The sequence below is a fragment of the Cyanistes caeruleus genome, chromosome 5, assembly GCF_971803275.1.
Source record: "Cyanistes caeruleus chromosome 5, bCyaCae1.hap1.1, whole genome shotgun sequence".
NCBI classification, from domain to species: domain Eukaryota; kingdom Metazoa; phylum Chordata; class Aves; order Passeriformes; family Paridae; genus Cyanistes; species Cyanistes caeruleus.
This window is the reverse complement of record NC_141705.1, coordinates 2,641,552-2,656,461: the sequence shown is the minus strand read 5'-3', so window position 1 is coordinate 2,656,461 and position 14,910 is coordinate 2,641,552. Positions and strand designations below refer to the sequence as shown.

Here is a 14,910-nt window from a genome sequence, read left to right as displayed (position 1 = left end):
CCTGGCACAGCTGCCCAGGGTTGGAGTCCCCAGCCCTGGAGGGATTTAAAAGCCGTGTGGAATCTGGGGATGCAGGTCAGTGCTGGGGGAATGGCTGGACTTGGTAATCTTGGAGAGCTTTTGAGCAATGTGTAAAAACTCTTTCCACAAAGAAATTTTCCCAAATATCCAATCTGAACCTCCCCTGGCCCAGCCTGAGCTGTTCCCTCTCCTCCTGTCCCTGTTCCCTGCGAGCAGAGCCCGACCCCCCCGGCTGTCCCCTCCTGGCAGGGAGTTGTGCAGAGCCAGAAGGGCCCCCTGAGCCTCCTTTTCTCCAGGCTGAGCCCCTTTCCAGCTCCCTCAGCAGCTCCTGGGGCTCCAGAGCCTTCCCCAGCCCCTCAATATCTGTCCTGTACCTGGAGACCCCAAAAGCACCCCCAGCACTGGAGGTGTCCCAGCAGTGCCAGCCCAGGGGACGGGCACTGCCCTGGCCCTGCTGCCATCCCTGAAATTCCTGATCTACAGGTGGGAGCTGCTTTCCAAAGCCAGGAATTTGGATTGGATTTCAGTCCAAAGTCCGTGCCCCAGAAGCTGCTGGTTGATGTGCACACCTGGAATATGCAAAGCAGGCTGGATTGAACAGGCTGGTTTTACATAAACCGTTCATAAAAACCAAATTGAGCACAAAACCTCTCCCCAACGAATGCAAAAGTGATGTAAAACAGAGACAGAAAATCAGCTGCAGGCTCAGTTTAACCAGCAAAAATGTGATTCATGCTCAGCCCCTCGGGGAAAGAAGGGTAAGGTGGGATTGCCCTCTCCATGGATCTCAAAGCTGCATCCTCATCTCTGTGAGCACAAGGAGGAAGGTTTAGCACCTCCCTGCATTTGTAAATCTGCAAACAGCAACTTCTGCTCACACACAGCTGCTGAAAAACAGCAGCACAAAGCAGATGAATCTTCTTCTGGTTTGAATTTTACCCAATTAAAAGCCTAAGCAAGAAGGTCTAAAAATATCAGAAAAAAAAAAAAAAACACAAAACCTTAATTTTTTTTTATATTTTACTTTGAATATAAACAACTCACCTTTCTGCCAGTTTAAAAATTTTAAAAGAAAACCACTCAAAGTTTAAAAATTCCAGTTTAGGAACCTGTGAGTTTCTTAAAGGAGTCAAAGCCAAGCCAGTGGATGGATATTGTTTATTGGTTCTTTCCATCACATTTGAGTTACAGGTGTAAAAGTCACACAAACTGCAGGTATAAACATGTAAAACAATACAAAAATAAATGGAAAGGTAATTTTATATTTACTGAATCAAGTTGTGTAATAAATACGAGAGGCAAAAAGCTTCAATCACACCATTCAGCTGAACTGAAGTTACAGTAGTGTTTGTAAATAACACGTTTTTAACTTAAGAGTTGCAAATATTAAAGCATTGAGAACTAGTATAAAAGTGAATTTTGGCACATTGTAAAGTGAGAAGTGTTACGTCAGGATCTGGCTGTTGTGTAAAAATGAAGCGATTTCTCACGAGCTTTCTGAGGTACATTTTTAACAACCTAAGATTAGATCAACCTTGTGATTCTACCGACTCACAGTTCACAATTCACTATACTAGTCACAATTTTTTTTCCCTTTTTAAGAATACAAAAGTATTCCAGAGCTTAAATCTGTGCAAATTCAGACAAGTTTCAATTAAAAAATAACAACAATTAAAAAAAAAATCAACTTATTAGGGAACCCTCACATGCAACTCAACTCCTCCCTGCAATCCGGTGTGTTAATTGCCAAAGTGTAAAAACTGGATTAATCCCAAATTGCACAGCTTCAAATTCAAATACTCCCAGATTGCAGAGCAGCTCAAGTTGCAAAGGTTCCCCTGCTAAGTTTGTCACATTTGAATCCCTATAACTTCAGTAACTTCTGATCACACTCATTCTCGGTGAGGAGAAAGAAAAAAAAACACCACCACAAGCTGCTAACGAAGGTCAGCAAAGCGTGGAAACCCCTTGAGGACTCTTCAGCACTTCCCAAGCTCAGGAATGCCTGGACACAAATTTTTCCAAGTATATTAAAAAGAGAAAAGGAACGGTGTAATGGCACTTTTGCTGTATCCAAACATCAGTGGGTTAGAAATGGTGCTTTTTGTTGTTTTTATTTTAATTAGTAACAAAACAAAAAAAAAAAAAAAAGTTTAAACCTCGATCCATCGGAGTTGGCTCCATCCTCACCTCGACTTCCAAGGATTGAGGACACCAAATCCCCTGGGCTTGGGGATTCCATACAGTACAAACAGCTCTGACCAGAGTACAAAAGTTACACTCTTCTAAAATAAAATTAAAAAAAAAAAAGAAAATTCAAAAAGCGCTGCTGATCGTTAAGAATCGACTCCCAAAAAATCAGCAACTGCTCTTCAACAGCAGCAGCATCAGGCATTTACATATTTCAGTCCTCAAAGAGTTTTCTTTTAAACAGTTTAACCATTTGTGCTAATATTTGTCACTAGGTTAAATTTTTAAGTCCTTTCACCAAAACCGTTATTTTCCTTTAAAAAAAAAAAGGGGGGGTTGCAACCCCTGACATCCATTTATTTGGGGAATAAATGGTGTCATCTGCAAGGCACTACTACATTTAAAGGATACCATTGTCACAGTTTCACTATTTCGGTATTTTTTATTTTTTTTTTTTATTTTATTTTTTTCTCTTTGTTCTGGTTGAAAGTCACAGTTCAAAAATAAACAATAAAAATTGAGGTAATCAATTTCTTTCAATACCAAAATACATGAATTGAGCCAGTACCAGTCTGGTGAAAGGTCTTTGTTATACACAGCTATGACCATAGAGCACATGCAGCACAGGACAGGAGGGTTCTAGGCCTTTGTTCTGAGCTCTTCTGCTCCAGTTTTTAAGGAACAGCTCAATTTGCACACTCAAACCCCAATTATTTCCTTGTTTTTTTGTTTTTTGTTCACAGGGCTTGGAATTCCAGCTGGATCAGCCCCATCCATATTGAATTGAGAGCTGCACAAATTGGAGTTCTTAAAAAGAGTTCAGCAGAGCAAAAAAATCAGCTACAGCATCTTCATCTATTTTCAATCAATTGCACTTAAATCTACTCTGTATCCACTCACGAGTCGAGACAAAGCCTCCACCACGTGCCTGCTGTCCCAACCACTGGAATTTCTTCCCACATCACATCCCACTACTCTAAAAATATGGCTTTGCAGATGAGAGAACTGGGACAGCTGGGTTTACACTGAGTTAATTGGCAAAGCAATTCCAACTGGAGTCCAATTTCCTTAATGCCCCTTTTTTTCTTTTTTTTATTGCAGCGCTACCACCAGAATTTTGGGATTCCTAAAAATTCTGGGCTGCGAAATAATTTCATGCAACCAACTGGATTTAGTTGTAAACCCCTGGCAGCCCCCCCAACCCCACTGCTAGCTACCTTTGCTCTACAGGCACTACAGGATATTAAGACTAAAATTTAGCCATGCATAGATAAAACTCACGAGCTTTATCAGGATGCTCCACACTTGTGATCCAGGGAATACCCCAGGAAAGCCTAAAAACACAAACTATTTGCTGGCTTTTACTGGCCTCTAACAGGATACAAGTAGTTTTTATATAAAGTCTCGTGGTGTGCAAAAAAAATAAAATAAAATAAAATATTAAAGTCTTCAATTCAGACAGCTTTTTAAATCTAGGAGGAAAGCAAGGAATGAAACCTTATCAGTATTTCTATCCCAGCCTGCAGCACCTGGAATTCCACCTCTGCACTGTGGATCACTCACAGATCTGCAATGAAGACTAAAACCACCTAAAATGTGCTTCAGGTCGCTGAAATTTCACTTATTTCATATTCCAAAGGTAAAAAATACATCTCTTTAGTTAAGCACAAACTCTAATTTAGCCCCAGGTTTGATGGCAGAGGTTAAATCTCATTTTCCTGCCATGGGATGAGGCTGTACAGATACATTTGAAGTATTTTGTGTCCTGCAAGAGATTTTTCATTCCATTTCTTGCTGTATCACAAACATCTGTTCAGAAAGAAAAGCTGCAGTTGCAGTAAAAGATTGAGCTGTCCCTAAGGCAAAGGAATATGAAAATAAAAAATTCCTGCTGGGCTGTTCTCACCTAAATTCTGAACACATGCATGCTTATTCAAATAAACTCCAATAATTACCTGTAAGTAGCTGCTAAGGTACTTTATAATCCTTCAGTCAGGGATTTATAAAGCTTTCTTTAAAATAAACTGAATTAAGTCAGGACAGGCTGCCAGCATTCCTGTTCTATCATTTAGGAACTATAAAAATTCTGCTGCGAGTACTTAAAAGCTGATTTCTCACCAGCACAGTGAAATGTTATGGTGTGCAAACTCTTCTGGAAGCTCCACAGACAAGTTCCTGCCTTTTTCAAGTAACAGCCTTTTCTATTTTTTACCTTTGGAAATCACTCATCTTCATGAGAAGGAATTGTTCAGTTGAAGAACCTCCCCCTTGCCTTGCCTTGCTTAGTTTCTAGGACTGAAATAGGAATCCTCCAGGGATAACCTAAGCAAGGTGCACATTGCAGCCAGCCAGGAAATATTTTCCAGAATCCCAATGAGAGCACTGGGAAGAAATTAAGATTTCTCCACTGATTTCACCCTGAAATGTATAAATAGCTTTTCTTTAAAGTCAGAATTTCGAGTGCAGACTCAAAACTGTGCTGAGGTTTTGAGATGGGCTTTGCCCTGGCAGAGGTGGGGGTTCCCTCATCCCTTGCTTTGGGAACATCCTGACAACTCTGGAATTAGGGATTTTTCTGAGCTGTTCCCACTGTTTCCACAATTTTCACTTTGGGAATTCCCTAGCTAGCTGTGGGACTAAGGACTCTGAGAAAACATTCCCCCATTTCTCACTCTGGGAACACCCTGGCAGCTGTGGGATCAGGGATTCAATTCTGAGATTTTCCCCATTGTTCCCCCATTTCTCGCTTTGGGAACACCTGACAGCTCTGGGATTAGGGACTCTTCTCAATTCTTCCCACTGTTTCCACATTTTTTACTTTGGGAATGCCCCAGCAGCTCTGGGATTAGGGACTCAGTTCTGAGTTCTCCCCATTGTTCCCCCATTTCTCGCTTTGGGAACATCCTGACAGCTCTGGGATTAGGGATTCTTCAGATTTTCCCACTCTTCCCCCATCTGTTGCTCTGGGAACATCCTAACAACTCTGGGATTAGGTGCTCATCCGAGCTTTTCCCATTCCCCATTTCTTGCTTTGGGAATGCTCTGACAGCTCTGGGATTAAGGACTCAGAATTCTGAGTTGTTCCCACTGTTTCCACATTTTTCACCTTGGGAATGCCCTAGAAACTGTGAGATTAGGCACTCAATTCTGAGTTCTTTCCATTGTTCCCCCATTTCTCACTTTGGGAACATCCTAACAGCTGCAGATTCAGGCATTCTAAATTTTTTAATCATTCTCCCATCTTCTGCTTTGGGAACACACCAACAGTTCTGGGATTAGGGAATCAATTCTGAATTTTCCCCATTGTTCCCCCATTTCTCGCTTTAGGAACATCCCAGCAGCTGTGGGATTAGATTCTCACCTGAGCTGTTCCCCCTGTTCCCCCATTTCTCATTTTGGCAATACATCAACAACTGTGGGATCAGGGACTCTGAGGAAGCATTCCCCCATTTCTCGCTTTGGGAACACACCAAGAGCTGTGGGATCAGGGACCCAATTCTGAGTTTTTCCCTCTGTTCCCTCATTTCTCGCTTTGGGAACATCCTAACACAGCTGCAGACTCAGGGATTCTAAGTTTTTGACTCATTCCATTTCCTGCTTTGGGAACACACCAACAGCTCTGGGATCAGGAACTCTTCAGAGTTTTCCCCACTGTTCCCCCATTTCTCGCTTTGGGAACACACCAAGAGCTGTGGGATTAGGGACCCAATTCTGAGTTTTTCCCACTGTTCCCTCATTTCTCACTTTGGGAACATCCCAACAGCTGCTGCTTAGGGACTCAGTTCTGGGCTTTTCATATTGTTCCCCCATTTCTTGCTTTGGGAACATCCCAGCAGCTGTGGGATTAGGGACTCTTCTAATTTTTTTTACTTATTCCCCCATTTTTTTTTTGCTTCGGGAACACCCAAACAGTTCTGGGATTGGGGACTCTTCCAAGTCTGCTCCCCCATTTCTCGCTTTGGGAGCACCCCAATCCCACATCCTGAATTCCCCCACAGCTCATCGATGCTCCCGTGCAACGATTTCCAAGGGACGCCCAAGGATTGTTTGATATCTGCACCATGGCCCAATTTCACAATGACATTCTGACCTTTTTAGGAAATAAATCCAGTTTTGCTTCTTTTCTCCTTCTTCTTTTTCCCAAGTTTCCACCACAAGCCAGAGATTCCAGGTGATGCTTTGTACAGTCTGGAATTAAGGTGAAGTGGAAGCAAACCTGACAGTACAAACAGCTAAGCAGTTACCGTGTTAAATGCCAACCTTAGGGGAATGATCCCTTAGTTTGGGAAGGAGTGCTGAAAACAGACATTTCACTCAATTTCTTGTGAGCCAGAAGGACAAAACAGAATTTCTGGTTCCTGACACAAGGACAGAAACACTCAGGACCCACGTGCTTAAGTCTTCTGCTCAAAGAGGTCGTGGTACTCCTGCTCTTCCAGCTCTCTGTTGTACTTCTCGATTTCCCTGTTGGCTTCTTCCAAGTAATCATTCATAAACTGGTCCATTACTGGTTGGGAAAGGTGAAGGAAGACCATTTGTACAAATGGAATTTAGTAGAAAAGAACATCTAAGTTTGAAGGAAGGGCCAGTTGTGAGACACTGAGTGAAAGCAGAAATTCAATATATTACTTTCTGGAAGTCTACAGTCAGAGCTACCACAACTCTGTGTTCCCAGGGAATAAAGGAGCTGCACAAGGGATGTTTCCCAGACAGGAGGAAGGATCTAAGGACAGCAAAACCAGGGTTTGATGGGGTGTTAGGAAGAAATTCTTCCCTGGCAGGGTGGTGAAGCCCTGGCACAGGCTGCCCAAAGAGATTTTGGACTCCCCGTCCCTGGAAGATGCTGGAATGAGATCAGCTTCAAAGTCCCCTCCAACCCAAACCATTCGGGGACTCTCTGAATACATTTTCAGCTGTTCTGTAGAAGTCTAAAAACCTGCCCAAAATTTAAATCCCCCGATAGGGTTAACCAGGTCTGCAGCTTTTACTGCCAAACACCAAGGGGGAGGTGGAGTGAAGAATCCTGGAATGGTTTGGGTTAGAAGGAGATTAAAGTCCAGCTCATTCCACGCCCTGCCATGGGCAGGGACACCTTCCACTATCCCAGGGTGCTCCAAGCCCCATCCAACCTGGCCTTGAACACTTCAAGGGATGGAGCATCAATAATTTTCCAGTGAATACTGAAGTCCAAGTTTGCTGTTGGGTTTTGTGCCCTGCAGACAGAAATCTGCTGATTTAAAATTTTAACCTTGTTCCACAGAGCACAGAAAACAACTCTGTTCTTACTCCAAATCACAGAACCCACCTGGATTTTTACCAAGTTTGGTGAAGTTACGGTGAAAAGTAAACTGGGAATATAAAACAAATTTGGAATTTGGTGACCAGAGACAAAAGCAATAGGAAGTTATGAGAGAATCACAGAATCATAAAGGCTGAAAAAGCCCTTTGAGATCCTCAAGTCCAGTGGTTAAACCAACACTGCCACGGCCACCACTGACCCATGTCCCCAGGTGGTGACCAAGGACAACAGGAACACACTGGAACCTTGGCCAGGAATGCCAGGGTAATACTAAGGACAAAAATATGATTGTTTTCACTTGAGTGTGCACACATAAAATTACATTCATTTGGAAGTTTTATCAGTCGTGCCCAGGCATTCAGTGCTATTACAGCGCTATTTGGTTTGAAAAATATTTCTTTGACAAGCTGTGGTCCATAAATTATTCCCTGCGTGAGCTCATGGGCAGTTTAGGGTTTGTTTTGTTGGTTCTATTCTGTTTCTGAGATCTTATCGCTCAGAAAAGGCTTTAACACTGAGCTTTAGCTGGCAAACAACTGGTTCTTTACCATATTTGCTTTGGCACTTTACATTTCAGAGCTGCACAGTTCATTGCCTACCTAAAACTTTCCCCAAAACCCCCCATTTTAAAGGATACGTGGATGATAATCCATTTTGTCACCAAAAAAATTCACAAATTGAGTCCCATTGTAAAAATAACCAGCTGGAAGTGGATCCAAGTGGCGTTTCACCTGCAGTAGGAAAGAATTTAAATTAAACACCTGCAGGGACAGTCCTTACAAACTCCAGTAGATAAAAGAAAATGGAAGAGCGATTACAGCAACCAAAGATGGCAAATTTTACACCTTCTCCTAATTTCCAGAGTGAATTTGGAGCTCTGAGATCAGATTTATATCTCAAATGCCTCCAGGACAGCTCCAGTTTTACTCCAAGTACCTCCAAAAAGTGCTGTAATAATTTAGTGCTCAGCACACTTGTTGTGGCAGGTGCTCTATCATCTATATATCATCTATATATTTAAGGGAAATCAGCCAAAAGAAGGGGTTGTAAATTATTGCTTTTACTCACGTGAATGTTTTTTATTTCCTGAAGGGTTAACATTCCTCTGGTTTTCAGGGCTTTCCTCTGAGGTTTCTGTATGAAGAATGAGATTCCAGTTATGAGAATACAGAGTGACAATGTGATATCACAGGTTACTTAGTTAAAAAACTAATTAAAAAAAAAAAAACAAACCAGAAACAACCCAAACCACCAAACAGAAGCATGAATTTCAAAAATTCATTTCTAAAATTATTCAGTTCTATGAAGGCACTCACAACTATGTTCTGAAAACAAAAGTAAAAATTCACTGATCTTACAAAAAACGCTAAGAAATGAAAAAATCTTCAAGTATTTTAAACAAGACAATTTAAATGCAGCTTTGCTGTAAGAAAGCTGGCACAATAACAGAAAAACAACATAGTTTTGAGCCTGAGAAATTCTGTAATCCCTTTCTTTCCTGCAGCATGTGGTAACTCTTAGAGCTATCTGAAACCCTCAATTAGCCATGACTGTACAAAAAGTGTTTATGGCCTTGAATTGCTCAAAGAGGAAACACTTCACACTTGAGATAAGCATATAAGTTCCAAGTTTTCATAAAATTTAAGTGGTATTCCACAAAGAGCTTTCTTACAAGGCAAAGTATTTGTCTCCATATATTAGCCCTGTGATAAGTACAGAGCATGAGATAATCAGCAGAGAAGATTGATTAATTTTAACACAACAGGGGAACAGGAGATGAGAACCTGAGCATCTCAGAAACCTCAGATATCTTAGAACCTTAGCAACTGCTCCAGCCACAGTCTGCAGGAAACACTTTTCCCTTCCTACACAAATTTTTGGAGACACTGTGCAAATCCTAATCCACACAGAAGTAACATGGAGTATTTTTAACTTAAAAATGTCCCAAAAAAAGTTCTACTGGCACAGCTTGGCCAGAGGAGCTGTGGCTGCCCCATTCCTGAACTGTCCAAGGCCAGGTTGGACAGGGTTTTAAACAATCTGGGATAGTGGAAGGTGTCCCTGCCCATGGCAGGAGAGTGGAACTGGATGGGATTTAAGGTCCCTTCCAACCCAAACCATTCCAGGATTTTCTGGATCTGGGATTCTATGGATCTGGGATTCTATCAATCAGCTGTGGCAGTCCCTCTGTGCAAACTGTGCCTTCTGAGCTTCCTACAACAGCCACATTCCCTGTTCCCTACTCCTTATTGCATGGATGCATCAGCCACACAGAAATACACTTGACTAATTAAGGATGACAAAATGAACAGGACTCTACCCTCCATTTCAGTGGATTACTTCCAAGGAGGTTTAATTTAGTGAATCAAAACAAATTTTCAGCTTTGCCAGCATTCAGGTACTTGAAGAAGATTTATTTCATAGTACACTTCAGCCCTTGGCAATCACAGCTCAGCTAAATCATCCTGTGTTTATCCTGGACATAATCCATTTGCTCAAGCATTCAAGAGCAGATCAATCCATGAATAAGCTGTAGCAAGCACTAAAACAATACAGAGATTACAACACATATTTGTAAACTCTTAGTCCCCTTCCTGAAATCGATTTGCACCCTAGAATGTCAATACTTTGGTAGAAGGAAAAAAGGAGATTAATTAAGAAACCCAAATGTTTCACAGAGACACTCAGATTTTTCCTTTGGCTGTTAAGAAACGGCAAGCACTGAACAAAAGGAAACCTGTCCACAAACCTGTTTTGCAGTTTCTCTGAGCCAATCTTTGATATCCTCTTCCTTCAGGGAGCAGCCAATGAACACAAGGAAATATTCCTGTTGACTGCTGCAGTCTCTGGCATCACTTCTGGAATCGGGAGAAGCTGGCCCCTCCGGAACAGGCACCAGGCTTAGGGAATTTGCTGCTGTGTTGTGACAGACTTCAATGACTTTATCAGCATCTAACAAGGAGAAGACAGAAGGAAGGGCCTGATAATTGCTAATCTAATCTAACATCAACACTGGTGCAGACAGAGCCCAGAAATACTTTTTTAAATACCCAGAACTTACAGTGTGATCACAACACCTCAGGAGTAATTTGCCCTTACCTGAAAACTTCACTTTGCCCATGATGTGATAAATGTTCCCAGAAAAAGGACTTGGCTTGAGCAACGACTTAATTGCTGTTTGAAACAGAAAGGAAACAGATTATCTCAACTTATTTTTCTGCTCCTTGGTGGAGCTTCTGGTAAAACCTGTGCAACTGATCTCTAATCCACATCCCAGTGCTTCCAAAGAAAAAGCTGCCATGTCCCTTGGAGTCCCACTGTGCAACATTTATTTTCTCATTCTTTGCCGTGGAGTTTGGGAAATAAGATGTGTTTGGCAGAAGGATCTCTCACAGTGTGTGTGGGAGGTAAAATCCTCCTCTTTAACACTACTGGGCTATAGAGAGAAGGAGAAGCTTGATAATGTATCTACTCTAGAGATAAGCCTGTTTTCTAGTAGCTACAAAGAATTATTTAGCATAAAAAGTAGAAGCTGATGGTCGCTTATAAAACTATATTTCAACACCACCAAATACAATGAAACATAAAATAAAAAGCAAAGATAGGAAGTTGTCTCAGTCCTAGAAATCAAAAATTCAATTATGATTTTCATCTGAACAAAAATCATGGGACAGTTTCCTGGAGCAGACACTAAGGAACAGAATTTACTGTACTTTTCAGAAGGAAAGCTGAGTTTTCAATTAAAAGCGAATTTCAGCAGTGATTAAAGAACTGCGTTACGTCAGTGCCTTCCTTCCCCTCTATCCCCCAGCATCCCCAGCTTGGATTTCAGTCAAGTCAGGCAAAGTTCAGTACCTTTGCATTTGGTCACAAATCGTGTTTTCTCCAGAGGGCGACTGAACCACACGCAGATCTGAACCATGGGAGGGAACACGGGCCCAGCCCCGTATGTGCCCTCGTACCTGGAGACAGAAACAAACACCTTCAACAGACAGAAATCACAGGAGCTTCTGCTTCTCATCCAACAAAGAATGCCTGTTCTTGCACCACAGATGAGCCTTGATCAGAGAAAGGAAAATATAAAGCTTTCTTCTCTCCATAAAATGTGCTCCTAACAGCATTAGGTTGGTGAAAGCACTCAGGACTCTTTTCCATAAAATCATGAAATGGTTTGAGTCACAATGGACCTTAAAAATCATCTCATTCCCACCCTTGCCATGGGCAGGGAGAACTTCCACTAGCCCAGGCTGCTCCAAGTCCTGTCCAGCCTGGCCTTGGACACTTCCAGGGATCCAGGGGCAGCCACAGCTTCTCTGGGCACCCTGTGCCAGGGCCTCACCATCCTCACAGGGAAGAATTTTCCCTAATATCTAATCTAAATCACTCTTCTTTGAGCTTAAAAACCTTCTCTCCCTTGTCCTGTCACCATCTACCCGTGTAAAAACTCATTCTACTCCTTTTTTATGAGCCCTCTTTAGGTGCTGCAAGGCTGCAGTAAGATCTCCCTGGATGCTTTTGATACTCTTCCAGCTGCTCTTTCTCTTCCATGCTACCCAGATCCAATTCTTGCATACTGTCATCAAATATATTAACAGCTGTCCAAAAGTCTGAAATACTTTCTTTTCCTGCTCTCTCTCTGGCTCCATGCAATCCACAAGCAGCTCTGATGATATTAATTCAATATTAATATCAATCCCAAGCCTTGTGCTTGTTCACTCCAGTAGCTTTACTTGGCTACTTGCATCCAATTCAGAACCAAATTTATTAATAAAGAGATGCAGAGGGCTGCAAGGTATGATAAATAAATGATGTTTGCAGCACAGAGCCCGGTCAGCCAGGAGTTGTGACAGCTGACAGCTGCAGATTTCTGCCAAAAAGGTGCAGCACAGATAATTGCAACAAGATGTGTGAAGAGCCCTGAGCCAGGAGAAATCTCCCTCGGTGTTCAGTGGGAAGTTTGGTGCCACGTGGGTTTGTGCCTCAGCTGTGCCAAGGCTGTCACTGAGGTTCCTGGGTTTTGTGAATAATTGTTCTGCTAATGGCCAGGCTGACAGAGCAAGTTCATTCCAGTAACGCTGAATAGCTGTCAGGATGAAATTACTCCAGTCATTATTGACCTCACCCATCCCAATCCTTCCCAGTTTATTCCCACAGGGTTCTTGCCTATTCTTCTGGAAAGCAACAGTAATCTTGCCATTGATTTAAATGGTATCCAGAAAGGAGCTTTTTCCCCCCTAACAGGGCAGCAATCTTGTATCCACTAAGAATAATCATCAGCTCTCTTAAAAATGATTTACAAAGCTGCTGCCTGTTCCAAATGAGTAGTCTTGGGGAAAAAAAATATAAATGAAGTTAGTGAAACATTTTAATCTTCAAGTTAATTAGAAAAATAGTTTTAATACTTCTCAGTCTAGATACTTGCCAGCCAGGGTACATTAAATATCGAGCTCTCATCATCTGAGGATTTGAAAAACTGCTTTCTGAGAGAATTAATTCAATATCCTCATTCCTGTAAAGAGATAAAAATGAAGATTTTTAATTTTCTAAGTTAAATAAAATGGCCACTATCTACTTACATAAAACAATGTGCTAGTGACAGTAAAATTAAGAGCACTTTTCCTTTAGTATGGCAGTAACAGTAACATAAATCACACTCTGCAAACAAAACACATTTCCTAATCCCTGTATTTATATGCCCATAAATGTAAAGGGAAAATCCCTTTTTCACAAGAAGCAATTAAGAAAAATCTGCATTTCCTTCCTATAAATCACCCGAGTAAAAACAAGAGAACAGAAGTTTCTGAGTGCTCGTGGCTCATGTGCCAAAAGCGATAAATCCTGATTAACATTACCTCGTTACAATTCCATTTTCTGCCAGGATGAAGGAAACTCCAGGATTTGCTGCTCGGATCAGGCTCTGCAGCTGCACAAGGAGTGGGTGCCTCTGCTCTGTGGCATGACTTGTGAAAACCACGTTACTCACCAGTCCTGTGGAAGGAAATCAGGGGATAATTTACACAGCTCAGGCATGTAAACAGTGACTAATAAACCATTCAGTGATATTCCAACCATTCTTCTCTTATTTTCCTTCCCTCTCACTACCTTCTTTCAATAAAGACAAAAAGAAAATCCACTACGACAAAAAAATCAAGCAGAGAGTCTTTCATCTAACAGAATCAATTTAGACTCAATCCACAGAATCAATTAATTTAAATAACAAATCCATACAGGAATCAATTTGAGCAGGACTAGTTTAAAAGAAAAAAAAATAGAACACTAAGGTGTAAAGTCTCTTGGTGAATTCAATGTGCAGTAAGAGACTAAACAGCTAAAAATCAATATTCTGGACACTCAGTTGCCACTTCCAAAAACAAGAGAAGGATTTAGGGTTATTTTTTATCTTTAAAGACCCCAAAAGTGTATTCAGATAGCAAGACTGAACCCATGAGGCATCAAAAAGATAACAGAAAACTGTCCAGTTAATTTCAGTTATAGGATCCCTGCTTTCCAATTATACATGATTTGAGTTTCAGCCCAGTTCCTCAAAGAAATTGCAGTGTCAACACTTGGTGACTCCCTAGGATGTCTGAATTGTCCTGAATGAGTGAGGCATGGAGAGGAAATGGAAAGGAAACGGCCTCAAGTTGTGCCAAGGGAGGTTTGGATGAGATATTAGGAAATATTTCTTCATGGGAAGGGTTGTAAAGCCCTGGCACAGCTGCCCAGGGCAGTGGTGGAGTCCCCATTCCTGGAAGTGTTCAAACAACACGTGGATGTGGCTTTTGACTCAAGGCAACGGGGAACTGGGCAGTGGTGCTGGGTTGATGACTGGATTTGGTGATCTTAGAGGTCTTTTCCAACCTAAACAATTCTGTAATTTTACAATAAATGTTATTTCTCTGCTCAAGATGTGCAGCCCTGTTCTGACTCTCTCCTGTGGCTACAAGTGGAGTGGAAGGAAGAACAGAAAATCTCCAATATCCACAAACAACTGAGCCAGGATGTGTTTCCTCTGCCTCCAACTATTTAAAGCAAAGATATAACAACTGATCACACCTGATCTGCTGCCTGAAGTAGTTCCTGGTCTTTACACAAATCTTAAATCACATTAATCCATGCAAATCCAGGCTGCTTCACACACGAATTCCCACACCGAATATTTCTGGAGCACTTCCATTACACCACACACTCCCAGTCACTGCTCTTTGCATCACTGACCCTTCCAAGCCAGAACTTTATTAACAGCACAAATAAATCTCCATCATTGGATGGAGGGTTTTTAACCTTGCACAGAAGTTTCCACCCCAATTTCAGGAACTTCCCTGTCTTCTACAATTCACACTTGCTCTTGGGAGAGGGGAGAAAAGGAAGGAGAACAAGCAAGCACCCTTTGAAATTTA

At 41.7% G+C, this 14,910-nt stretch overlaps 1 protein-coding gene across 2 annotated transcripts in view; it reads right to left on the bottom strand.

Moving 5' to 3' along the window:
* Positions 1–1,165: 1,165 nt before the first annotated feature.
* The window catches only part of DNAAF9 (dynein axonemal assembly factor 9), a 65,978-nt gene continuing 52,233 nt past the window's right edge, over positions 1,166–14,910 (bottom strand). For both annotated transcript variants that reach the window (XM_023926645.2, XM_086890078.1), the window contains 8 exons: positions 13,363–13,498; positions 12,933–13,019; positions 11,366–11,472; positions 10,610–10,684; positions 10,260–10,462; positions 8,579–8,644; positions 8,148–8,241; positions 1,166–6,718 (listed from right to left, as the gene is read on the bottom strand). In XM_023926645.2, the coding sequence (XP_023782413.2) occupies positions 6,606–6,718; positions 8,148–8,241; positions 8,579–8,644; positions 10,260–10,462; positions 10,610–10,684; positions 11,366–11,472; positions 12,933–13,019; positions 13,363–13,498 (881 nt within the window). In that variant the 3' untranslated portion in view covers positions 1,166–6,605. The remainder of the gene's footprint in view (positions 6,719–8,147; positions 8,242–8,578; positions 8,645–10,259; positions 10,463–10,609; positions 10,685–11,365; positions 11,473–12,932; positions 13,020–13,362; positions 13,499–14,910) is intronic.